At 43.3% G+C, this 25,495-nt stretch overlaps 1 protein-coding gene across 3 annotated transcripts in view; it reads left to right on the top strand.

Annotated features, from left to right (window-relative positions):
- The first annotated feature begins 774 nt into the window (after positions 1-774).
- Positions 775-25,495, top strand: part of LOC147122874 (protein transport protein Sec24B-like) — a 132,740-nt gene continuing 108,019 nt past the window's right edge. For 2 of the 3 annotated variants that reach the window (XM_085961664.1, XM_085961647.1), the window contains exons 1-4: positions 775-882; positions 7,288-7,391; positions 14,144-14,893; positions 19,306-19,476. In XM_085961664.1, coding sequence (XP_085817790.1) covers positions 14,167-14,893; positions 19,306-19,476 — 898 coding nt within the window. In that variant the 5' untranslated portion in view covers positions 775-882; positions 7,288-7,391; positions 14,144-14,166. The remainder of the gene's footprint in view (positions 883-7,287; positions 7,392-14,143; positions 14,894-19,305; positions 19,477-25,495) is intronic. The other variant, XM_085961654.1, reaches the window with a different exon arrangement.

Genomic DNA, 25,495 nt, shown 5'->3' with positions numbered 1-25,495 from the left:
TTGTTCCACGGAAGCTCAACATAAACTCGAGGAACAGCACCTCATCTTCCGATTAGGCACTCTGCAGCCTTCCGGACTCAATATCGAGTTCAACAATTTCAGATCATAACCTCGGCCCCTATCACACATTTTTCTTGTAATTTTTCCACTCCTTTCCCCCCCCCCCTTTCCTTTTGTTTCTCTCTCACACCTGGCAGCTATCTCTTGCCCTGCCAGTACACTTTACACCTAATCTCAGCCTATTACCATCTCGTCTAGCTCTTTTGTTTCTTTCACTTCTTTTGTCCGATCGCAGCCCTGCCTTCGATCTAATTTCTTTTCTTTCCAGTTTTGAAGAAGGGTTCGACCCGAAACGTCAACTCAAATTTCTCTCCACGGATGTTGCCTGACCTGCTGAGTTTTTCCAGCATTTTCTGTTGTTATTGCCGATTCACTATTGCCTGTTTTGCGCTATGAACCAAGAATTTCACCCCCATTGATCCATGATGATTCCAATTCATCTTGAAAATAGCAGAATTGAGTTGCTTAAGATCCAACCTTGGGAAAGTCATGATTGTATTTGTCTGCTCAACTGCAACACAAGGCTCTCAAATAAGAAAGCCTGTAAAAATAGGACTATTACATACCAATGAAATAACATTTCTGGATCTATTGCATTAGAATATATTTTGATGGTTTTCCAAGTCTGAAAGAAGCAAAATGTCTAAGTAACAGTTGCTCCAACAAAAAAGCTGCCAAATCCCTCAGATTTGTAAACGTGCAGATTAAAGTATTTGCTCAGCCACTGTGTGGTGCTGTGGAGCAGCCGTGCAGGCTAGTTGTGCGCTGCGTGTAGGAGATGGTAACTGCTGCAGGAGTTAGCCTGGAGATTCAGTGGAAAAGGTATTTCCTCAGATATTGTATCTCCTGGAAAAATCATCAAATGCATTAGAGGCCTGTGATATTTTTTAATTTATAGGGCGGCTTGTCGCCTGTTCAGGCCTCATATTTGTGCCAAGGACAATCTGAAAAAGTACTTCAGTAACGGCACACTCTGGCTGGGCTGCTGCTCAAATGGAGACTCGGTGGACATTTTGAGGCCTCGAGCACAGCCGGAATTAATGGAATTTTTTTTACAGAAAATGTCCCCCCCCCCCCAAAAAAAAGTGCTGCTTTTTATTTCATTTTTGGTGGTTTATTGTTAAATCTGAACTTTGCCTGTTGCACTGTAGGCCTCATTTCTGACCAGACTAATTTAAAAACCTATCCCAGCTACACTGCACTGTGGCTGGAGGACTTCTCAAATTTAACCTGGTTGGAAGTATTGGGCCTAAACTGCAACTTACTTTTAGCAGAGTAGATCCAAGTGTGAGATATCACAACCACTTCTAAAGTATTTTTAGGAATTGATTTAATTTATTTTGTTACTAAGTTTTGATTTAAATAGCACAAGCTGACTATATTTCAAATAATGCAAAAAAACTAGGCCATGTTAATTTGAAGAGCAGCTTTGATGCATTTCATTCAAAGAGCTGTAATTTTGTTTACGTATTGAACTATTTGTGGTGCAAATGATATACTTTTAAAACTGGTGAGCTGATTTAAAACCTGAACATTAAGCTGCTCAGAAGTAATTTATTGGGACAACAAAACTGGGCATCTGGTCAGTTCATTACAGCCAAACATGCAACCCTGTTGAGATTTATTTTGCTTTGCAGCTGAGTGGGGAGAATAGAACTATCGGATAAAATTGTGCGAGATGTGTGCTCAGTGGGAGTTAGAATGTCTGTAGCATCTTTAGAAACTTTTCTATTGAACTTTTTTTTTGTGGTTTAACCCCTTTCTGTTTCTGCCCACTATGTTCCTTGGTCTTTAATCTTCTTAGTCTCTTAGTTTTTGTGTGTCTCATTTTCTCTCTCGTTGCTGTGCTCCAGCTATTTTTCATTTGAATTCTGAAATTAATTTTGGGAACTCCAGCACAAGGATGTACAAGGATATTCAACAGTGCATTGTATGGACTGATATTTTCATACATGTGAAATGTAGAATCCATTTTCACTACTCCTGAAAATTACTGAAAGAAAGAAAGATTTGCATTTATATAGCACCTTTCAGGATGTCCCAAAGCTCTTTACAGCCAATGAAGTACTTTTGAAGTGTAGTCACTGTTGTAATGTAGGAAACACGGCAGCCAATTTGCACACAGCAAGGTTCCGCAAACAGCGATGTGATAATGACAAAATAATCTGTTTTTGTGATGTTGATTGAGGGATAAATATTGGCCAGGACACTGGGGATAGCTCCCATGCTCTCCTTCGAAATAGTGCCATAGGATCTTTTACATCGACTTGAAAGGGCAGATGGGGCCTCGGTTTAACGTCTCATACGAAAGACGGCACCGCCAACAGTGCAGCACACGCTCAGTACAGGAAACTTTGTGATATCCGGCACCGACGGGACCGGCCTGTTGCCGATGTGTCAAAACTGCCGGACATACAAAGTTAATGTTGAAGCATACGGAGATTTTCATCTCCGTATCTGACAACAAACACTGTTGCTTAGCAACAGCTTTAAAAGAGTCGGCTTCAGCTGCAACTAGCTGAAACTGTTGCTATAGCTACAGACCTTGCAGTGCTTGACTGGGGGGAGAAAAAGAACGAGAACTAAAAAAACTTATAGAAAACGGCTCCTGATTTTTGCCGTTAGATCGAGTATTCCGGACATACAACTTCCGGATAAACCAAAGTTTCCTGTACTGCACTGGAGTGTCATCCTAGATTTTTATGTTCCAAGTCATTGGCTACCAATTTGAAAATCCCCTTTGTTGGGATATTGTATTAAATTCGTAGTCACCTAATGCTACTGTCATGAAGTAGCAAAGAAGCCTTGTTGAAACTTCAGTTTAGTTCAGTAGCATGCAAGGCTGAAGCTATACCGCAGCTACCAGTCTTGGACCAGTATCCACGGGGTGCACACGTAGAACTCCACTCCCCAGGCAGCTAATTTTTAAGAGAAGAGCGCAGGCAGAAATTAAAAGAATTTTTGTTTAATAAAATTTTAAGTTTCTAGGAGTTTCAACAGACCTCGCTATTTTTAAAATGCAGTTTTGTACAAGGATGGAGTTATACTGATTGTAGTCAGTAAAAACTCAAACCAGTGTGAGATGGGCTCCTAGAGCCCGCTTGGCTTAAGCCTAGAAGTCAGATTGACCCCTGTGAAAAGAAAGAACTTGCATTTATATAATGTCTTTCACATCTTCGGGGTGTCTCAAGCACCAGTGACTTGCTTTTGAAGGTACAGCTGCCAATGGTGGGGTGAAAGGAGGTGGAGATGCACATAAGGCCAGAGTCAGAGGAGTGAAGAGTTCGGGACGGTGAGTGTAGGGCTGAAGGTGGTTACAGAGCTAGGGAGGGGTGAGGCCACAAAAGGATTTAAACACCAGGATGAGAATTTTAAATGTAAGGTGTTAGGGAACCAGGAGTCAATGTAGGTCAACAAGGACAGGAGTGATGCTTGAGCAGGATTTAGTGCAGGATAGGATCGGGGCAGCAGAGTTTTAGATGAGCTGAAGTTTACAGAGGCTGGAGGGTGAGAGGCTGGCTAGGAGTGTATTGGAATAGTGGAGTCTGGAGATGATAAATGCATGGATAAGGGTTTCAGTGGCAGATGGGTTGAGCATGGGCAAAGGTGGGCGATATTATGAAGGTGGCAGGAGACGGTCTTTGTGATGAAGAGGGTATGGGGTAGGAAATTCAGTTGGGATTGAATATGACATGGAAGTTGAGAGCAGCCTGGTTCAGTCTGAGACAATGGCAGGAGAAGAGGATTGAATTGGTGTTAATGGTCAGAGTTTGTGGTGGTGGCCAAAGATGATGGCTTTAGTGTTGCCATTATTCAGCTGGTGGAAATTGCTGCTCATCCAAGACTGGATAGAAGATAAGCAGTCTGACAACATGGAGGCAGTGGAGGGTTGAGAGAGGTGTTGGAGCTGCCTGCCATCAGCATACGTGTGGAAGTTAACCGCACATCTGCCAATTATGTCACCAAGGGACAACATGTATATAAGGAAGAGGAGGGGGACAAGTATAGATCCTTGGGGGATTCTAAAGGTAACAGTGCCAGGGCAGGTAGAGAAGCTAGTGCTGGAAATGCGCTGGCTATGATTGGATAGATCAGAATGGAACCAAGCAAGGGCAATCCCACCAAGCTGAACAATGGAGGAGACGGGTTGGAGGAGCTTGGTGTGGTCGACCTTGTCAAAGGCTGCAGAGAAGTCGTGAATGGCGAGATGGGATAATGTACCATTGAGCAGACCAAATGCAGATTTGCTGAACACCTCCGTTCAGTCCGCAAGCGTGACCCCAAGCTGCCGGTCGTTTGCCATTTTAATTGTCCGCCCCACTCCCACTCTGACCTCTCTCGGCCTTCTACACTGTTCCAATGAAGCTCGAAGAACAGCACCTCAACTTTCAATTAGGCACTTTACAACCTTCCTGACTCCAGATTGATTTCAATAACTTCAGATCATAATCACTGCTGCCATTTTTTCGGACACCAGGTGCTGGTAATGGTTCTGCTGTTGAAATTTACTACTCCTCTAGATCCATCTTTTGTTTCTTTACTTGACTCATTACCACCCTCTTTTCTCTTGCCTTGCCTTTGTCATTTAATCACTCCTGCCTATCACAGACCTCCCTCTTTGTTCTTTCCTCCCCCCCCCCCCCCCCCGCCTTCCCACTTACATAGAAACATAGAAGATAGGAGCAGGAGTAGGCCATTCGGCCCCTCGAGCCTGCTCCGCCATTCAATGCGATCATGGCTGATCATCCAAATTCAGTATCCGATCCTTGCTTTCTCCTTGTACCCCTTGATCCCTTTAGCCTTGAGAAATATATCCAACTCCTTCTTGAATATATTTAATGAATTGGCCCCTACTGTCTTCTGTGGTAGAAAATTCCACAGGTTCACCACTCTCTGGGTGAAGAAATTCCTCCTCATTTCTGTCCTAAATGGCCTACCCCTTATCCTTAGACTGTGACCCCTGGTTCTGGACTCTCCGACCATCGGGAACATCCTTCCTGCATCTAGTCTGTCCAGTCCTGTCAGAATTTTTATAAGTTTCAATGAGATCCCCTCTCATTCTTCTAAACTCCAGCGAGTACAAGCCCAATCGACCCAATCTCTCCTCATAAGTCATTCCTGCCATCCCAGGTATCAGCCTGGTGAATCTTCGCTGAACTCCTTCCATGGCAAGAACATCCTTCCTCAGATAAGGTGACCAAAACTGCACACAATACTCAAGATGTGGTCTCACCAAGGCCCTGTACAACTGCAGCAAGACATTCTTGTTCCTGTACTCAAACCCTCTCGCTACAAAGGCCAACATACCATTTGCCTTCTTAACCGCCTGCTGCACCTGCATGCTTAACTTCAGCGACTGGTGCACAAGGACACCCAGGTCTCGTTGCACTTCCCCTTCTCCCAATCTATTGCCATTCAGATAATAATCTGCCTTCCTGTTTTTGACACCAAAGTGGATAACCTCACATTTATCCACGTTATATTGCATCTGCCATGCTTCTGCCCAATTACCCAACCTGTCCAAATCATCCTGGAGTTTCTCGGCATCCTCCTCACAGCACACACGCCCACCCAGCTTTGTGTCGTCTGCAAATTTGGAGATATTACATCTAGTTCCCTTGTCTAGATCATTAATATATATTGTGAATAGTTGGGTCCAAGGACCGATCCCTGCGGTACCCCACTAGTCACTGCCTGCCACTCGGAAAAAGACCCGTTTATTCCAACTCTTTGCTTTCTGTCTGCCAACCAGTTCTCTATCCAAGTCAATACCTTGCCCCCAATCCCATGTGCCTTAACTTTTCCCTGACTCTGTACTTGCTTGTAACTGTTAAATCTCTAACAAAAGGTCATCGACCTGAACCGTTTACTCTGTTTCTCTCTCCACAGATGCTGCTTGACCTGCTGAGTATTTCGAGCATTTTTTGTTTTTGTGTCATTTGTGACTTTGGTTAGGATCATTTTGGTGCTGTGGCAGGATTGGAAACCTGATTGGAGAGATTCAAATATGGAGTTGCAGGAAAGATGGGCACAGGTTTGGGAAGTTACATGTTCAAGTATTATGGAGAGGAAAGGGAGATTGGAGATGAGGCAATCGTTTTCCAGGGCAGAAGGGTTGTCGGTAGGTTTTTTGAGGATGGGGGTGATGGCGGTAGTTTTGAAAGGGAGGGGACAGTTCATGAGATGAAAGCATTTACAATGTCAGCTAGCAAAGGGCCCAGGAATGGAAGTTGAATTAAGGGAGCAGGTGGTGCTGACTTTCATGAGTTTATCTTGGACATGATGAACTCTAAGAGGGGAGTTATGAGGGAAAGTAGAGAGAGACGCGGGCTCGGGGTTGTGTAGGTGCAGCCTGGGCAGAGAGGGGAAAGGGGTAGGGGAGAAGCAACAGAGGCAGTTGAACGGATGGTCCCCATCTTATTGACAACAAAGCTTACTGGAGGTGAAGAGGTGACTCGAGAGAACCAATAAACAGAGGAATGTATTACTTTATTGTGTTGCCAATTATATCTGCCATCATTTATTGTTAAAGTTAACAAAATATACCCCATCTATAAAAGTTGCTGCAGTGTAAACTTTCTGTGGCTGCATCATAGAGACAGTCACATTTTAAGAGGAGGCTGAGCCAGGATTTGCAGTCTGGGTCCATACTCTGTTATAGTGATAATAATGCACCTTTTTCATTCTGGCTCTTCATACTGCTGAGCTCAGTAGCTCTTGGCTAGTTCCACAGCTATGTCATTAGCATTCATTGTTCGAACAGACAACCGAAACATATAGGGGCAAAATGTTAAAATGAGTGAGTTGGAGCTCCAATGTATCGTGCCACAGGATGCTAAGATAAAGGTTCTGGCGTGAGTTCTTGGATATGAGTTTCTCAATCTCAACCCCACCTTCATATTCGAGTAAATGTCTACAGTATTTGCTTCTTTGTAAAGAAAAGCTTACAAATATGACTTGTGACCCCTTCCTTGGAGTATCCCTTTGAATATATGCAGACTGATCAAAATCAGACAAATGCTGATTGTGTATCAAAATGTTTTTGTGTGCCAGTTAATCATTAGAGCCGATTTTTTCCCAATTCACGTTCCTAGGAAATGATGAGTATTGTGCCTGTGATTTCCTGATAAGTGCAGCTGGTGGTCCAGGCTCTGCGTCACCAGCGCTAACTTGGAATGTTAGCCTCCTTAGCGTATTTTTAACGTGTCCTGTCATGTTTTTGTTCAGGTGACTCCGATACCAATACTGCACCCCTCAAACGGGCTCAGAGTTGCATCGTATCGCAAGCGTGTGCAGCGATATATGACTACTTGAAGGATTCTCATTTGAAAGTGAGTTAACAAATAGTTTAGGTCTGATGCCTGAACAAAGAAATGCACAAATAGTAGCTCAGTATTTTTCTGCTATTGTAAAATATTCAAAGTACTAATACATAATTTAACAGCTCAAAGCTGAAAAGTACAATTAGAAGAACTGTAATCTGACAGCTTTGGGACAACTGCGCTGTGTTTACCCGATGACTTATTAAGTTTATTCAGTTGGTAGCTGAGCCACACAGATCAGGTAGATCCCATGTTCAGCTGAGTTGATTGATCCCAGCCAGGGCAACAGTAGTACGATAGCAAAATACTGCAGATGTTGGAAATCCGAAATAACAACAGAAAATGTTGGAAAAACTCAGCAGGTCAGGCAACATCCGTGGAGAGAAATTTGAGTTGACGTTTCAGGTCGAACCCTTCTTCAAAACCCTGAAGAAGGGTTTGACCCGAAACATCAACTCAAATTTCTCTCCACGGATGTTGCCTGACCTGCTGAGTTTTTCCAGCATTTTCTGTTGTTATTAGGGCAACAGTAGGATTGCGATGACAACAGAAAATGCTGGAAACACTCAGCAGGCCAGGCAGCATCCGTGGAGAGAGAAACCGAGTTTACGTTTCAGGTCTGTGACCCTTCGTCAGAACTGGAAAAAGTTAGAGATGTAACTGGTTTTAAGCAAGTGCAGAGGCCAGGAAAGGCAGAGGAGAGGAAAGAACAAAAGTAAGATTGCGATAATTGGCCTCAGCAAGTTAGAGAAGGAAAAATTGGCCAGAGTTCCTGATTGCTGTGACACATGGTAGAAATGTATACGTGTGAACGTCTGGCGAAGGCAGGTTGGCTGCGATGACCCCATGGTTAACCTGCTGATACTCACCGTCAAGCCTCACTTGAATGGGCTACTACAGGGCAACTGCACTCTGGCAAGGAGGCAACAGCTTCCAAGAGGATATAATTGTTGAGGAAAGAAGAATGAGTGCATCAGATCATGGTACATTGTTCACGACCTTGAATATACAGGATATGGTCATTTTACATGATAAAATAAAAACATGGCCAAGCTTGCTTTGAGGTTGTACATGCATGCCTTGACTTCTGTGAATAAGCTAAAAAGTGTGATTGCTTCTGTGAGATTATTCACGTGAGTGAAATGAGTAGCACCCAGTTTCCACTGAACTAATCGAATTATGACATAGTACAGGAAACTTTGTGTTATCCGGAGGTTGTATGTCCGGAAACCTCGATCCACCGGCAGAAATCAGGAGCTGTTTTGTTAGGTTTTTTTTCTTCTTGTGGCTTTTTTTTCAACAGTCTCTCTGAAACTGTTGCTAAGCTACAGAGACGCTTCCAAGGTACGGCCGACTGTTTAGAAGCTGTTGCTAAACAACAGTGTTTGTTGCCAGATACGGAGCTGCAAATCTCCATATGCTTCAACATTGCCGCTGGTTTGTCCGGCAGTTTTGATAGATCGGCAACAGCTCTGTCCCGTCGGTGCTGGATATCACAAAGTTTCCTGTATGAGGTTTTAAGATCCAAAATACCCCACTTGCAATATAGGAACTGGATGAATGAATAATTGGGATCCTGTTTGCTGCTGTAGACATCACAAATCAAATAAAGCTAGCTTCTGAAAAACCTGCCTTATTGGTGAGTTTTCAATGTTAAGACTCTAGCCAGGACTTCTGACTTTGCTTTTCCTGCCACAATGAAAGGCGGTGGTGACCGAAATTAAGTCAGTAGCAGCCAGCAAGCATGTTTTCTACCAGCTAGATTTACCCAAAGCCCATTTGCGCGCTCTCAAGCAGTTTAACCACCACTATGGCTCAGTTGGAAGCACTTTCACCTCTTGAGTCAGCAGGTTGTGGGGTCAAGTCCTACTCTATGGCTTCATCCAGGCTGACATTTCAGTGCAGTACTGAGAGAGTGCTGAATTATCAGAGGTGCCATCTTTCAGGTGAGGTGTTAAACAGAAGCCCTGTCTGCCTGTTCAGGTGGACGTAAAAGATCCTTTTTCAATATTTGAGGAAGAACAGGCGGTTCTGGTGTCCTTGCCAACATCCCTCATTCAACCAACACACCAAAAAATAAGGACTAGATTAACTAGTCATGCATCTCACCTGCAGTTTGTGGGACCTTTTGTGCAAATTGGGCTATCACCGTTTTCCTACATAACAGTGATTACACTTCAAAAGTAATTCAGTAGCTTTGAAGTGCTTTGGAACTTGCTAAGGATGTGAGCTGCTGTGCAAATGCAAGTTCTTTAGTACTGTGGCACCACTCATTGAGTATAGAAATTAGTGGGGAAAATGTTAAAATAGATTTAACACTTCCAATGTCGCAGACAAGTTTATTTCTGGGTAAAGCATCTGTTATCGGGTTAGTCTTCAATGTTTGGGCATTTGATTGGCTGGAAAAGCTTTCCATTTCCACTCTGTTCCCAAGTTGAAAACCTAGTTTCTTTATAACACATGCTCACAGCTAGCATAATAGACGAGAGCTGGGAAGGTGAAGAATGGAAGTAAGGAAAAGATTTTAACTATTTTTCTAGGTTAATAGGGTTAATAGAAATAATTATGTTAATTTAGGTAGGAAAAATGACAGCGAAGGAGGTCAAGAAGTCGGTGGAGGGGAATAAGGATGAAAATCAAATACAATTAATGTGTTTAAATTTTATTTTTAATCCCAGTTATGTTTCGAGTGTTTTAGTTCTATAGGGTTATTATTACTGTAATAACGTTTTTCCTGATTTGAGTTATGGTGCATAAATGGAAAACTTGCAAAAAAACCTCTAGCATAGGGAAGACGATCATTTCCCTGGAGAAAGGTATCAATAGATTTTACAAACTGCACAAGTACCAGCTACTATATATGCAGTAACTATGCTTATGTATACTTTGTGCATACGCACAGACACTGGGTAAATGCTTGTTACCCCTTGAGTTCTGTGTCTTCATACTGGCTCTTGTGGATGATGAAAGTATCTTTGACAAAGAGTCATCAGACATAGTGTAACCGGTTTTTGCGGTGGCCAATTTCCTATGGCCCCTGCCGCAATCGCCAATTATTGTAAGTGGTTTCGCCCCGCCCGTAGCGAGCACATAAACCCCCTTACAACAAGTTCTGGATGAATACTGAGGACAGATTTGAACACGGACAGCATTTTCAGGCTCACCCCTACAGTGTTTATTAAGGTTGACAAAACCCACTCCACTCGCATACAGTACAAGCAGTGTGAACACAACAGTACAGTTTAAAACAGTACAACCCTGACTTGTCCAACAAGCCCTTGCCGTGCTGACTTACCACGGCCTAAAAACACCCTCCCGTGAACTAAACTATCACGGGACCCTTCCAACGCTAAACCCCCTCTGGTTTGGTAGGAACATACAGGCACTCCCTCACACAGCTAAGTGATCTTGTGGGTGTCTAGGCTTGGCAATGCTCACCTAGATTGCCCCTTTTGATCTTGCTTGCAGCTTCCTCCCGTACGTTTCAGCTACCTGGTTCCGTACCGGCTTGGCGGCATGCGAGTCCCAGCCTTAGTCGAAGTCCGTCTCGGTTGGAAGAGCAAGGCTCTGCTCCTCTTGATGTTCCATTGTGTGGAGGGCAGGAGAGAGAGAGAGCTATCCAAACTGCTCTCTAATATACCCCTCCAATACACAGACCACTGTCTGTGGTTTTAATGGACTCATGGCCTCAGGGAATGGTTTTCAAGCTTCCTTCCAGGTTTGACTGGTTTTTGATCTTATTTCAATCTTCCGGCCGATTAACTTAACGAGTTCATCTTGACCAGAACAATGAGTCGTCAGCTTTGTTAATCAAGACTTGGGCGTGGGCCTCTCGGGCCATTGTTCCCAAGGACAGTTCGTTTCCATACGAATGAATCATCTCCAGCTTGAGTGGTTTTTCACTGCTTCCCCCCCCGCCCCCCCTCACTCCCCCCAAGCAGCCTGTCCAGTTTTTAATAGGGGTTAAAATTTCATGAAGTCTGCACCAACTGCTACAATAGTACCTTGGGGCAGGGAGATATGGTATGCACTGCTGATTTTAAATCTTCTCTCCCTGTGACTATGCAACTGGACTGTGATTTAAAAAAAATAATAATAATTAGCAGGAGAGTGAACTCCAGTCTGGAGCAGCAGCTGACAAGAATGCACTACAAATAGAGAAAAAAACCCTGAACATGCTGAAAATCTGAAACAAATAATAAAGAAAAACTCTGGGACTACACATCAGGTCAGTCAGCATCCTGTAAAAAGAAAAGACAGGTTAATGTTTTGGGTGCGGGTGCAACCCTTTGTTGAAAACATTCATCTGTCTTTTCTCGTTACTGGTACTACTTGACCACCTGTGTAGTTCTAGCATTTTCTGTTTTCATTTTGGAAATGCACTCCATTCTGCTCCTAAAGTGCTGTGATATTTTAAATTGCAACTCTCTCCTAATTTCAGACCTGGCTCTCCCTCTCTTTAGCTGAGCTGTCTCCAATTTAAAATCAGCAGCAGCAGCAGCAGCCAGGGCTGGAGTCGAGCGGTAGGGTTGCTCTGGGAGCGGAGTGCAGTCCTATTGGTTTTGCTGCTAACTGTTCACTGCTCCTCCAGTGTTGTGATATTTAAAGGCAACTTTCACCCCTGAATTCAGGTTCTCGCAGTTCAATTTTAAATTGGCGATAATCCAGCGGGATAGTTACAGGGAATGGAGGTTTAAAATTAATTAAACAAAAATACTTGCGGTCACGTGGTGCCTTATTACTGTTGAAATAAAGAAAAAGAATTTCTGTAGCGCATTTCACAACCTCAGGACGTCCCAAAGCGCTTTACAGCCAATGAAGTTCTTCTGAAGTGTAGTCATTGTTGTAATGTAGGAAACATGCCAGCCAATTTGCGCACAGCAAGATTCCACAGACAGCAATGAGTTAATAACCAGATAATTTGTTCCCCGTTTTCTCTCTCCCTCCTTTCTTAAATAGAGAGGTTAATTTGCTACTTTCCAATCTGCGGGAACCGTTATAGAATCTATGGAATTTAGAAAAATGACAACCAATACATCCACTATCTCTCTAGCCAACTCTTTCAAAACCTTAGGATGTAGGCCATCAGGTCCAGGGGATTTATCGGCTTTCAGTCCCATTAATTTCTCTAGTATTACTTTTTTACTAATACTAATTTCTTTCAGTTCCTCATTCTCGCTAGGCCTTTGGTTCTCCACTATTTCCGAGAAGTTTTTTGCGTCTTCTTTCGTGAATACAGACACAAAGTATTTGTTTAATTTCTCTGCCATTTCCTTATTCCCCATTATAATTTCTCCTGTCTCAACCTGTAAGGGACCCACATTTATTTTTGCTAATCTTTTCCTTTTTACATACCTATAGAAGCTTTTACAGTCTGTTTTTATGTCTCTCGCTAGTTTACTCTCATTCTATTTTCCCTTTCTTAATTTCTTGGTCCTTTGCTGAATTCTAAAATCCTCCCAATCCTCAGGCTCACTACTCTTTTTGGCAACATAAGCCTCTTTCTTTATCTCATACTATCTTTAACTTCTCTTGTTCGCCACAGTTGGACCACTTTTCCAATGTATATTTGTTGTAAATTATGTATTAATTCTTTAAATGCTAGCCATTGCTCGTCCACTGTCATAACCTTTTAATGTAGTTTCCCAATCTACCTTCGCCAACTCGCCCCTCATACCTACGTAGTTTCCTTTGTTTAGATTTAAGACCCTATTTTCGAAGTCATTTTCAAACTCAATGTAAAATTCTATCATATTATGGTCACTCTTCCCTAAAGGCGTTTTTACTACAAGGTTATTAATTAACCCTTTCTCGTTGCACAATACGAGATCTAAAGTAGCCTGTTCCCTAGATGGTTCCTCAACATACTGATCTAGAAAACTATCTTGCATACATTCCATGAATTCTTCCTCTGCGCTATTACTGCAAATTTGGTTTGCCCAGTCTATATGTAGATTAAAGACCCCCATGATTACTGTATTACCCTTGTTACATACACCTCTAATTTCCTGATTTATACTCTGCCCTCCATCACAACTGCTGTTTGGGGGCCTATAAACAACTCCCACCAATGTTTTCTGCCCCTTGCTGTTTCTTAGCTCCACCCAAACTGATTCTACTTCTTGATTTTTGGAGCTAAGATCCTTTCTCTCTGCTGTCTTTATCCCATCCTTTATTGTCAGGGCTACCCCTCCTCCATTTCCATTTTGCCGATCTCTTCTAAAAGTTATGTATCCTGGAATATTTAGTTCCCAACCTTGGCCACTTTGCAACCACAGCTCCATTATGGCTATTAGATCAAACCTGTTAATTTCTCGTGCCATGGGATCTTTTCCGTCCGCCTGAGAACGCAGATGGGGCCTCGGTCTAATGTTTCATCCGAAAGTATTGCACTGGAGTGTCGCCCTAGATTATGTGCTCAAGCCTCTGGTGTGGGACTTGAACCCACAACCTTCTGACTCCAAGATGAGCATTCTACCACTGAACCACAGCTGACAAATGGCTCAAAGTCCTTCAAACAAAAAATGTATTTTGAAGTGCAGCGATGTGTAATTAAAGAATGAGAGCTGTAATTGAAGCCCGGAAAGAGAATCCCCATTTAAAATTCTCGTTACTGGACATGCTATGGTAGAATAACAAAAACACTATTGAAACAGTTTGCAAAGGTTTGCATACCCTTAGGTTTCTCACAAATGACTATTTGTAACTTACTAATCATTTAATAAGTATTTGTTATAGTTACAAATTTGTTTTCTTTTCAGGCCCTACACAGAATTTGTTGTCTATGCAGCAACCTTTATCTACTGGACATGGAGCACCTCTGCAGAACAGCAGTTCTGCTCCAGAACGTCACCAGCAAGTGCCCAATAAAGCACCACTTGTACCCACCGCTGGACAGTATGACTTTACCTATTACCAGAACAACTACCAGGCACCCGTCCACAACATCATCAGACCTTCTCTATGTCCTACATCATTGGGTACTCCTCAAGGACCTGGTCAGATGTACACCGCACTTCCCTTGGGTCCTTCGTTGATTGCTCCACAGGGTCCTAATCTGATCGCTGCCAGACCTCAGTCAGATCATACTCCTCCGCAAGCTGGTTATGTTCCAAGTGGTGGACACTATCCTGGTCAAGTTCCCTACAATGTACCTTCTCAAAGTACTACTCAGGGTGTTTCCCCCCATTCTGCTTCTACTGTTAATGCTTATCCTGGTTTCTCTTATCATCATGCTCTGCCTGTTTTCAGCACCCAATATAATGCCCCTTTAACCTCACATACTCTTCATCCTGCTACCAATCAGCCTTTAGTTGGTGTCTTACCCAGTCGTGTGAAACCATTGCCAGAAACTGGGCAGAGACACACCCAAGCATCTTTTCAGCCCTATCCTGCTGGAAATACTGGTGCAGCATGGCAACCCTTACCCGGATCATCAATGACGACACCAACCGGTCCCATTACCAATCCTGCTGTCGCTTCTTCCTCTGCAAATAGCCAAACAAGTACAGGTAGGGGATATTTTCTGGGTATTTTTCAGGGGTGGGAGCGAGAAATACGCTGTGTATTTTTGTTTGCAGTCTATAAACAACAACCCTATGGGTAGAATGCATTTTTTCTGTGTGATCAATCTATAAAATAGTCCCTAAAATTCACAGGAGTTTCTTACTTGACGACTCCCTACCAACATAAGATTTGAAACTATTATAAAAAGATTATACATAGCATTTATCGGACAATTTAATTTGTTCCCAGCAATTGCAGTGGTATTGATTATATCCTGTTAAACCAGGAGCAGCTATGGACTAAGTTACTAAAAAATCTAAATTACATTGCAAAATCTAGTTACAATGCACACCAGTATGAAATTAATATTTACTTTCTTTAAAAAGGAGCAAAGTGTTTATGAGGAGGGTTTTGTTCTTTAAATTGTTACTCAGTAGATTGTCAAGGGAAAAAGCAATACGTACCAACAAAATTGTCAAATATTTATCCCTAAACCTAATTAAGTAGGAAGATACACAAGTAAAATGAAAGGAATACTTACAGGCCTAGATGATTGCTAACTGCAGGCAGTATCCAAAAAAGGTGAATTGTAATAAATTGATTAAATGAATCACTTTCTAGCTTCAGAAATCGAAAACGTCGCTATTTTGAATGCAAAAAAAGGTAGTAATTAAGTGCCATTACATTTCAAATTAACCAATACCCAGTTTTCAAAGCTAGCTTTCTCTCCTGAAGGCATGGACTCCTTGTTCAAGTACATTTCCATGGACAACAGTGCCCTCTGCTACCTTGCGCACATAGTAATTTTTCATGCGTGAACCTTCATGTTGAACATCTGCAGGATATTTGCCTAAGCAGCAGAACAGGTGACCAGATAGAGATCAGGAGCAGGAACCCTAGTTGATTTTCTTCTTCCTAATCGAGGAGCTGAGAACAGTTATTGCCCTACTGCTACCCTGTCTGAGATGAGCTAATTCAGTACAATTAGGACAAATGCTACTTAGCATATGTCATGTCTACTGGAATTTTTTGAGGATGTAACTGGTAGAATAGATAAGGGAGAACCAGTGGATGTGGTGTATTTGGACTTTCAGAAGGCTTTCGATAAGGTCCCGCATAAGAGACTAGCGTGTAAAGTTAAAGCACATGGGATTGGTGGTAAGGTACTCACTTGGATAGAAAACTGGTTGGCAGACAGGAAGCAAAGAGTTGGAATAAATGGGTCTTTTTCCAAGTGGAAGGCAGTGACTAGTGGGGTACCTCAGGGATCGGTGCTAGGACCCCAGTTATTCACACTATATATTAATGATCTAGACGAGGGAACTAGATGTAATATCTCCAAGTTTGCAGATGACACAAAGCTGGGTGGCCGTGTGTGCTGTGAGGAGGATGCAGAGAAACTCCAGTACGATTTGGACAGGTTGGGCGATATGGCAGATGCAGTATAATGTGGATAAATGCGAGGTTATCCACTTTGGTGGCAAAAACAGGAAGGCAGATTATTATCTGAACGGCAATAGATTGGGAAAAGGGGAAGGGCAACGAGACCTGTGTGTCCTTGTGCACCAGTCGCTGAAGGTAAGCATGCAGGTGCAGCAGGCGGTTAAGAAGGCAAATGGTATGCTGGCCTTCATAGCAAGAGGATTCGAGTACAGGAGCAAGGATGTCTTGCTGCAGTTGTACAGGGCCTTGGTGAGACCGCACCTTGAGTATTGTGTGCAGTTTTGGTCGCCTTATCTGAGGAAGGATGTTCTTGCCATGGAGGGAGTGCAGCGAAGATTCATCAGACTGATCCTTGGGATGGCAGGAATGACGTATGAGGAGAGATTGGGTCGATTAGGCTTATATTCACGAGTTTAGAAGAATGAGAGGGGATCTCATTGAAACATATAAAATTCTAACAGGACTAGACAGACTAGATGTAGGAAGACTGTTCCCGATGGCGGGGAAGTCCAGAACCAGGGGTCACAGTCTAAGGAGTAAGCCATTTAGGACAGAGATGAAGAGGAATTTCTTCACCCAGAGAGTGGTGAACCTGTGGAATTCTCTACCACAGAAGGCAGTTGAGGCCAATTCATTAAATATATTCAAGAAGGAGTTAGATATATTTCTTAAGGCTAGGGGGATCAAGGGATATGGGGAGAAAGCAGGGACAGGGTACTGAATTTGGATGATCAGCCATGATCGCATTGAATGGCGGTGCCGGCTCGAGGGGCCAAATGGCCTACTCCTGCTCCTGTCTTCTATGTCTCAAATTGTACTGTATCCCAAAATATTATTTTCTGATAAACTTAACATTCACAAGACTCACTTTGCTCGATAATTCTTTATTTTATCTTCACCTTTTTTTTCTTTCGATTTGATTTCTGTCAAATATTGGTCCACATTGGTCATGATTCTTTTTTATTATTTTCTTGACGGCACTATTTTCTACCTTGATGTTTAGCTCTTCCCTTTTTTAAAGGATGGCTCCCTGCCCTGATTCTCCACATCCAGCCCCTCTGCCCCAGCCAGCCCAACCTGGCGTCTTTTTGCCTGACGACTCGACCAGGAATGACACCCACCCACCATCAAGTGGCAAGCGCTGTTGCTCCCTGACTGACACCCTCCTTCTTTATTTAATAAAAACAGAAAATGCTGGAAATACTCAGCAGGTCAGGCAGCATATGTGGAGCAAAAAACAGAGTTAACGTTTCAGGTCGATGACCTTTCATCAGAACTGAGTATTTCCAGCATTTTCTGTTTTTTTATTTCAGATTTCCAGCATCCGCAGTACTTTTCTTTTGTACTTTTTTTTAATTGTTTTATCACCTGCTCCTGCACTATCTGCCTCTAGGGGTCAGATGTCTGGGAAGCAGTAGCAATATGGGCAGGTAAACTGTAATAGTTTAATATTTTTAATTTGACAAGACGAGGAAAGTTAGGTGATAGCAAAATACTGCAGATGTTGGATGTTGGAAATCCGAAATAACAACAGAAAATGCTGGAAAAACTCAGCAGCCTTCCGGTCTCAATATCGAGTTCAACAATTTCAGATCATAACCTCAGCCCCTATTTCATTTTCACTTATATTTTTCCACTCCTTTCCTTTCCCCCCCCCCTTTCCTTTTGTTTCTCTCTCACACCTGGCAGCTATCTTTTGCCCTGCCAGTACACTTTACACCTAATCACAGCCTATTACCATCTCGTCTAGCTTCTAATCTCTTTTACTTCTTTTGGTTCTTTTATTCTTTTGTCCGATCGCAGCCCTGCCTTCGATCTAGTTCCTTTTCTCTCCAGTTTTGAAGAAGGGTCAAACCCGAAACGTCAACTCAAATTTCTCTCCACGGATGTTGCCTGACTTGCTGAGTTTTTCCAGCATTTTCTGTTGTTATTGAGGAAAGTTAGGTGGTGTTTGAAAACAGTATGGAAGATTGGAGATTCTATTTTTTTTTAAATCTGGTATTATTTCCATAACTTCTACGATTTAACATGTTAATTTTTGGGGTGATTAGTGTTTTTAACATGTTAATCGCAGAAGCTAACTGCTCTAGTTTAAAATAATGAAAGGGCTAGACTGTGCCCGTGTGGCTAGACTATTTGAATTAGATTGGTTGGGGAGAACCAGTGGACACATGCATCAGTTACATAAGTATAGAACTAGGTTAGATGTCAACAGGATTTTCTTTTTGCAAAGGGTCAGCGACCTCGGGAACAAGTTGCCAGCTCGTGCTCGCTGCAAACGTTCAAAAGGGAGTTGGACGAGTTCCTGGCTGAGGCTGATCTTACTGCATATAAAAGACATCAGGATGTTGGATGATAGTCCTCATGGATCCTGTGCTCTCCTGGAACTCATTTTCATTGCCTTCTGAATTTCCTAGAATTTTTTTTCCCTCTGAATTGACTTAGATTTTTTTTTAAATTCTGTTTTTTTGCCTCTCCCAGGAGATCACGCAGTTGCTGATGGGTTGGAGCGTTGTGTGTGGGGGTGGTCCTGATGATTAATTGCAGCATGACTATGGGACAGATCGATGGATCAGCTGGCCTTTTGCTGTTTTCGTACTTTACAGTAATTAAGAGGAATTAGTTGCACTAAGCAATATGAGAGGCTTAAATGACATTTAAAAAACCCGGCACTGCTGGCCACGCTATGCTACGGCAAGGCCACAGCAATTTCTTATTGCTGCCGCGAGTCCACCATTGCTATTTAAATGAGCCTGTCCCCGCAAGACCTGCTAGAGTCGGGAGTGCAGAGAGACGGGCTGCCCTGCCGTATTGGAAATCGAGGCCACTGCTTTCTTGTTCCTGTGACTGATGGTGACCTGCAAGAATTTAATATTTTCTTGCCGCATTCTATTAGGCTATTTATTACCTTGTATCTAATGAGTACTGTCAAGTCACGCAAATTGTTTCTAATCAAGCTCTGTTCTGCATTTAGGTCCACTCCTTTCAATGCCCCATCATATCAACCAAAGTTACCTACCTGACAGACCAAATGTAGCAACACTTCCAGTTGTTGGGGCACCTCTTGCAAGACAGCCACCGCCTTCAGCTCATCGACCTGTATCGGCCTCTGCATCACCAGCACCTGCTTCAGAGGCACAGGAAGGTAAATGTTGCCACATTGTGACTTTTATTTACCTCTTCTCTTCTACCCCCACCCCTTTCACCCCACAAACACATTAAAGATGATCAACTTATGCTATTCTTAAAACCCATAATTAAAATGATTAATTTGCCAGAATGAGCTTATTTAAGGTAATCAATAGATCCAGAGGCAGGCAAAGAAGACCGTGACTGGATGATGCGACGGAGTGGGCAGATATAACTTCAGGCACTTTCACAATCCACCTGGGCAGAGACCAGAAAGTGCGAAGTAGACTGGATCATCAACCTCCAAATCAGAAAAACCAGAGAGAAAGGGCAACAGGAACTTTAGCTTCAGTGATCTTAAAACTTTGTTTGAGGAGCAGGTACTGCAGAATTGATATCATTGCAAAGTACCAACAATTAGTGCTACGTAATTTAGCCATTTATGTGTTTGAATTTTTGCCTGAAAGTTAAGTGGCTACTCATTTTTTCGAAGATCGTAAACCTGGAATTGTTCAGGATCCCGTACATTCCTGAGATTTGCATGTTTTCAAAAAAGAAAGAATAAAGCTGATTGGGACAATGAGTGAAATGAAGGGTTTATTGCTTTTTTCAGAGATTGTTGCAGTACTTGTCAGCTCTGTGTGTTCTACTGAAGAGATGTTTATTTTGTCACCGATGGGACTAGTACCTGTTGCTGCAGTCAAGAATCACCAAATTGTCACGTATTCATTTGTTTTTGGCAGCGGTCTTTTAGTATTAAGTTGATGGTCTTAATCCTTGAGCATGTTGGCAGCTACAGGAAATACAGTTAAAAAAATATTTTTGGTTCACGATACTGAAGAACTTGAAAATACAATAATGATGCTATTGAGATTCAGGAATAGTTTTGTTGGAATCTTAAGATAATACTAATATACACTTTGAATGCAAAACATTTTCATATTTTTATTCCTGCTCTTTCATAATCATTTCTTTCCTATTCTCTCTCTCTTTTCTATGCTTCCTATTTTAACTGTTACTTTACACTTTTTTTCTTACTTGCCTAATCTTTAGGTACTGAATTTAGCTTTTTTCCCCTTGCCTTAACTGTCTGACTTTCCATTCTGGAACTGGGTTATATGTTGGAAAATGTTGATCTTGCTGAAAATTGCTTGCAGTATCCAGTTGCCCAGCCAAGAGTGAGCCTGCACCGTTCCTCCATCACCTTCTGCATTCAGTAACTCCTCACCCTGGGTGATTTCAATCTTTATCTCAGCTCCCTAGCCTTTCTCCTCTGATTCCACTACCCTCCTCTCCTGCCTTAACCTCACCCTCCATATAAACTCTCCTACCCATATTCACGACCACTCAACCATGCCATCTCATGTGGCCTCTCTACTGCCATCATCTCAATCACACAAGGCGATCTCCATCCATTCCTTGTATCCATCACTACCTACATCTCCCCTGGAATAAACTTCTCCAAATCACATACAACTGTACTTCAGACTCCTCCATTCACCACAACTGGATTATATCAAGCACTATCAGACCATACTCTCCTCTGTCAGTATCGCTCACTACCATACTCTCCTCTGTCAGTATCGCTCACTACTTGAGAACCATCCTGGAAAGCAAAGATAACCTCCAGCTTATCTTTGTTCTCCAGGATGCACTTAACAAATACACTCAAACTCCTCCATTCATCATGATACTTTTGTAGCTGTCAATCTGCTCAACCACCCCTCGCCTCCACCTTTGATGCCCTTGCCCCCAGTGGATGTAGTGTATTTGGACTTTCAGAAGGCTTTCGATAAGGTCCCACATAAGAGATTAGCGTGTAAAGTTAAGGCACATGGGATTGGGGGCAAGGTATTGACTTGGATAGAGAACTGGTTGGCAGACAGAAAGCAAAGAGTTGGAATAAACGGGTCTTTTTCCGAGTGGCAGGCAGTGACTAGTGGGGTACCGCAGGGATCGGTCCTTGGACCCCAGCTATTCACAATATATATTAATGATCTAGACAAGGGAACTAGATGTAATATCTCCAGATTTGCAGACGACACAAAGCTGGGTGGACGTGTTTGCTGTGAGGAGGATGCCAAGAAACTACAGGATGATTTGGACAGGTTGGGTGATTGGGCGGAAGCATGGCAGATGCAATATAACGTGGATAAATGTGAGGTTATCCACTTTGGTGTCAAAAACAGGAAGGCAGATTATTATCTGAATGGCAATAGATTGGGAGAAGAGGAAGTGCAACGAGAGCTGGGTGTCCTTGTGCACCAGTCGCTGAAGGTAAGCATGCAGGTGCAGCAGGCGGTTAAGAAGGCAAATGGTATGTTGGCCTTCATAGCAAGAGGGTTTGAGTACAGGAACAAGGATGTCTTGCTGCAGTTGTACAGGGCCTTGGTGAGACCACATCTTGAGTATTGTGTGCAGTTTTGGTCGCCTTATCTGAGGAAGGATGTTCTTGCCATGGAAGGAGTGCAGCGAAGATTCACCAGGCTGATACCTGGGATGGCAGGAATGACGTATGAGGAGAGATTGGGTCGATTGGGCTTGTACTCGCTGGAGTTTAGAAGAATGAGAGGGGATCTCATTGAAACTTATAAAATTCTGGCAGGACTGGACAGACTAGATGCAGGGAGGATGTTCCCGATGGTTGGGGAATCCAGAACCAGGGGTCACAGTCTAAGGATAAGGGCCATGATGTGGAGATGCCGGTGTTGGACTGGGATGGACAAATGTAGGAAGTCACACAACACCAGGTTATAGTCCAACAGCTTTATTTGAAATCACAAGCTTTTGGAGCGCTGCTCCTTCGTCAGGTGAAGTGAAGAGAAGCATAAAGGCACAGCATATATAGTCAGAGAAAACTTCCAGATGATTACAGGTAATCTTTCTAACTGCCCTTTGTCACACCTCGGCAGAGAGATAATCACAGCAATCAAAGGTGTGAATGGTGTCCAAACAGGTCAGTCAGGAAAACATTACATCAAAGAACAATGAGGTGGGGTCACAAGGGGTCAAATGTTGCAGATGCTGGGGTCTGTATGAAAAACAGAAAAAAAAACTTTGCTGGAAATCACAGCAGGTCCGGCCGCATCTGTGCAGAGAGAAGAAGCCAACGACGACTCGAGCCTGGGTGACTCTACGTCAGGTGGGGTTACATGTAGCGTGACATGTACCCAAGATCCCGGTTGAGGCCGTCCTCATGAGTGCGGAACTTGGGTATCAGTTTCTGCTCGACGATTTTGCGTTGTCGTGTGTCTCGAAGGCCGCCTTCGGGTAAGCATTCTCCACCCCCCCCCCAAACACAACCCCGCCGATAGCAATGTCTGCTTCGTCCCTCTCCTTTGTGAAAACAGATGCAAAGTATTCATTAAGAACCCTACCGATGTCTCCCGCCGCCACACACAGATTACCCTCATGATCTCTAATAGGCCCTACCCTTTCTTCAGTTATCCTCTTACTCTTAATATATTTATAAAATATCTTTGGGTTTTCCTTGATTTTACTTGCCAAGAATTTTTCATGCTCTTTGCTTTCCTAATATCATTTTTAATTGCACCCCTGCACTTTCTGTACTCCTCTAAAGATTCTGGAGTATTTAGCTCTTGGTATCTGTCATACGCCTCCCTTTTTTTCTTTATCCTACCCTGTATGTCTCTAGACATCCAGGGGGCTCTAGATTTGTTAGTCCCGCCTTTTTTCTTTCAGGGCACATGTTTGGTCTAATCAAAGTCACAAATAATTTCCTCTGTGTCTGTGACCACGTTGCACGATTCTTTGTCGCCCTTGCTGCCCTCTCTGCAGCCTTTGACATGGCGAGTTACATCATTCTTCTTCAATGTTTCTCCTCCATTGTCAAGCCGAGTGGTTCAACTCTTAACTATGTAATTTTAGCTAGAGCATCTTCAACAATGGCTTCTTTCCTGCCGCCGCACCAGTACCTCGAATCACCCAAGGATCTATCCTTAGCCCATTGCGCTTCGTCAATTACATGCTGCCCCTCAGCGACATCATCAAAGACATTGGTCAGTTTCCACACGTAAGCTGTCGAAACCCAGCCCTACTTCTTTACCACCTCTCCCGACCCATCCACACTCAACTCATCCACAGCCTCTGTTGTTGGCCTGCTTGTCCAACATCCAGCCCTGATGAGCTACTATTTCCTCCAGTTAAACTGAAGACTGAAACCATCATCTTTGGCCCCAGCCACACGCTCTGTACCTTTGGGCACCAATTCCATCGCCCTGCCTGGCCATCATCACAGGCTGAACCAGACTTCAGAGTTCTTTTGGACCCCGAGCTAAGATTCCGACTGCCACGCCCTCTCCACTACAAAGACTGCCTACTTCCATGTCCATAACATTGCCTGCCTACGCCCATCTTCTGTTGAAACCCTCAACCATGCATTTCTCACCTCCAAACTTGACTATTCCAATCCTCATCCAGGCTGGCTTCCTAGCCTCCACCCTTTTGTTTTATTCGTTCATGGGATCTGGGCGTCACTGGCAAGGCCAGCATTTATTGCCCATCCCTAATTGCCCTTGAGAAGGTGGTGGTGAGCCGCCTTCTTCAACCGCTGCAGTCCGTGTGGTTAACTCTATTAACTCAGCACATCCAAAACTCTGCTGCCTGCATCCTATCTCTGTAACCTTCTCCAGCCCTACAAGCCTCCAAGAACTTTCCATTCCTCCAACTCTACATAAGAATTAGGAACAGCAGTAGGCCAATACGGCCCCTCGAGCCTGCTCCACCATTCAATAAGATCATGGCTGATCTTCGACCTCAACTCCACTTTCCTGCCTGATCTCCATATCCCTTGATTCCATTAGAGTCCAAAAAATCTATCTATCTCAACCTTGAATATACTCAACGATTCAGCATCCATAGCCCTTTGCGGCAGAGAATTCCAAAGATTTACAAAATGTGAGTTAAATTCCTCCTCCTCCCAATCTTAAATGGCCAATCCCTTATCCTGAGACTATGCCCTCTAGTTCTAGACTCTCCAGCCAGGGGAAACAGCCTCTTGGTATCTACCCTGTCAATCCTCCTCAGAATCGTGTATGTTTCAATGAGATCACCTCTCATTCTTCTAAACTCCAGAGAGTATAGGCTCAATCTCTCCTCATAGGACAACCCTCTCGTCCCAGGAATCAATCTAATGAACCTTTGCTGCACCGCCTCTAAGGCAAGTATATTTTTCCTCAGATAAGGGGACCAAAACTGTGCACAGTACTCCAGGTGTGTTCTCACCAAAGCCCTGTACTCTTGTACGCCAACCACCTTGCAATAAAGGCCAACATGCCATTTGCCTTCCTAATTGCTTGCTGTACCTGCAGGCTAACTCTCTGTGTTTCCTGTACAAGGACACCTAAATCTCTGAACACCAACATTTAATAGTTTCTCACCATTTAAAAAATATTCTGTTTCTATTCTTCCTACCAAAGTGAATAACCTCTCATTTCCCCACATTATATTCCATCTGCCACTATATTGCCCACTCACTTAACCTGTCTGTATCCCTTTGCAGGCTCTTTGTGTCCTCCTCCGAGCTTATTTTCCCACCTAGCTTTGTATCGTAAGCAAACTTGGATACATTACACAGTCCCTACATCTAAGCCATTAATATCGATTGTAAATAGCTGAGACCCAAACACTGATCCTTGCGGCACCCTACTAGTTAACAGCCTGCCAACTTGAAAATGACCAGTTTATCCCTACGCTCCGATTTCTGTCTGTTAACCAATCCTCTATCCATGCTAATATATTACCCCCAACCCCATGTGCCCTTATCTTGCGTAACAATCTTTTATGTTGCACCTTATCGAATGCCTTTTGGAAATCCAAATATACTACATACACTGGTTCCCCTTTATTTACCCTGCTAGTTACATCCTCAAAAAACTCTAATAAATTTGTCAAACACATTTCCCTTTCATAAAACCATGCTGACTCTGCCTAATCATATTGGCCCAGAAATTCGGGTCGGAGGCTTCCCGCGGGCGCAAGCCCCCGACCTGCACTTGCCTAGCGCGCCGGCAGTT

This window comes from Somniosus microcephalus, chromosome 2 (assembly GCF_052327205.1).
Source record: "Somniosus microcephalus isolate GS21.2 chromosome 2, FLI_Smic_1.0, whole genome shotgun sequence".
Classification (NCBI taxonomy): domain Eukaryota; kingdom Metazoa; phylum Chordata; class Chondrichthyes; order Squaliformes; family Somniosidae; genus Somniosus; species Somniosus microcephalus.
This window is presented reverse-complemented; position numbering and strand designations above follow the sequence as displayed.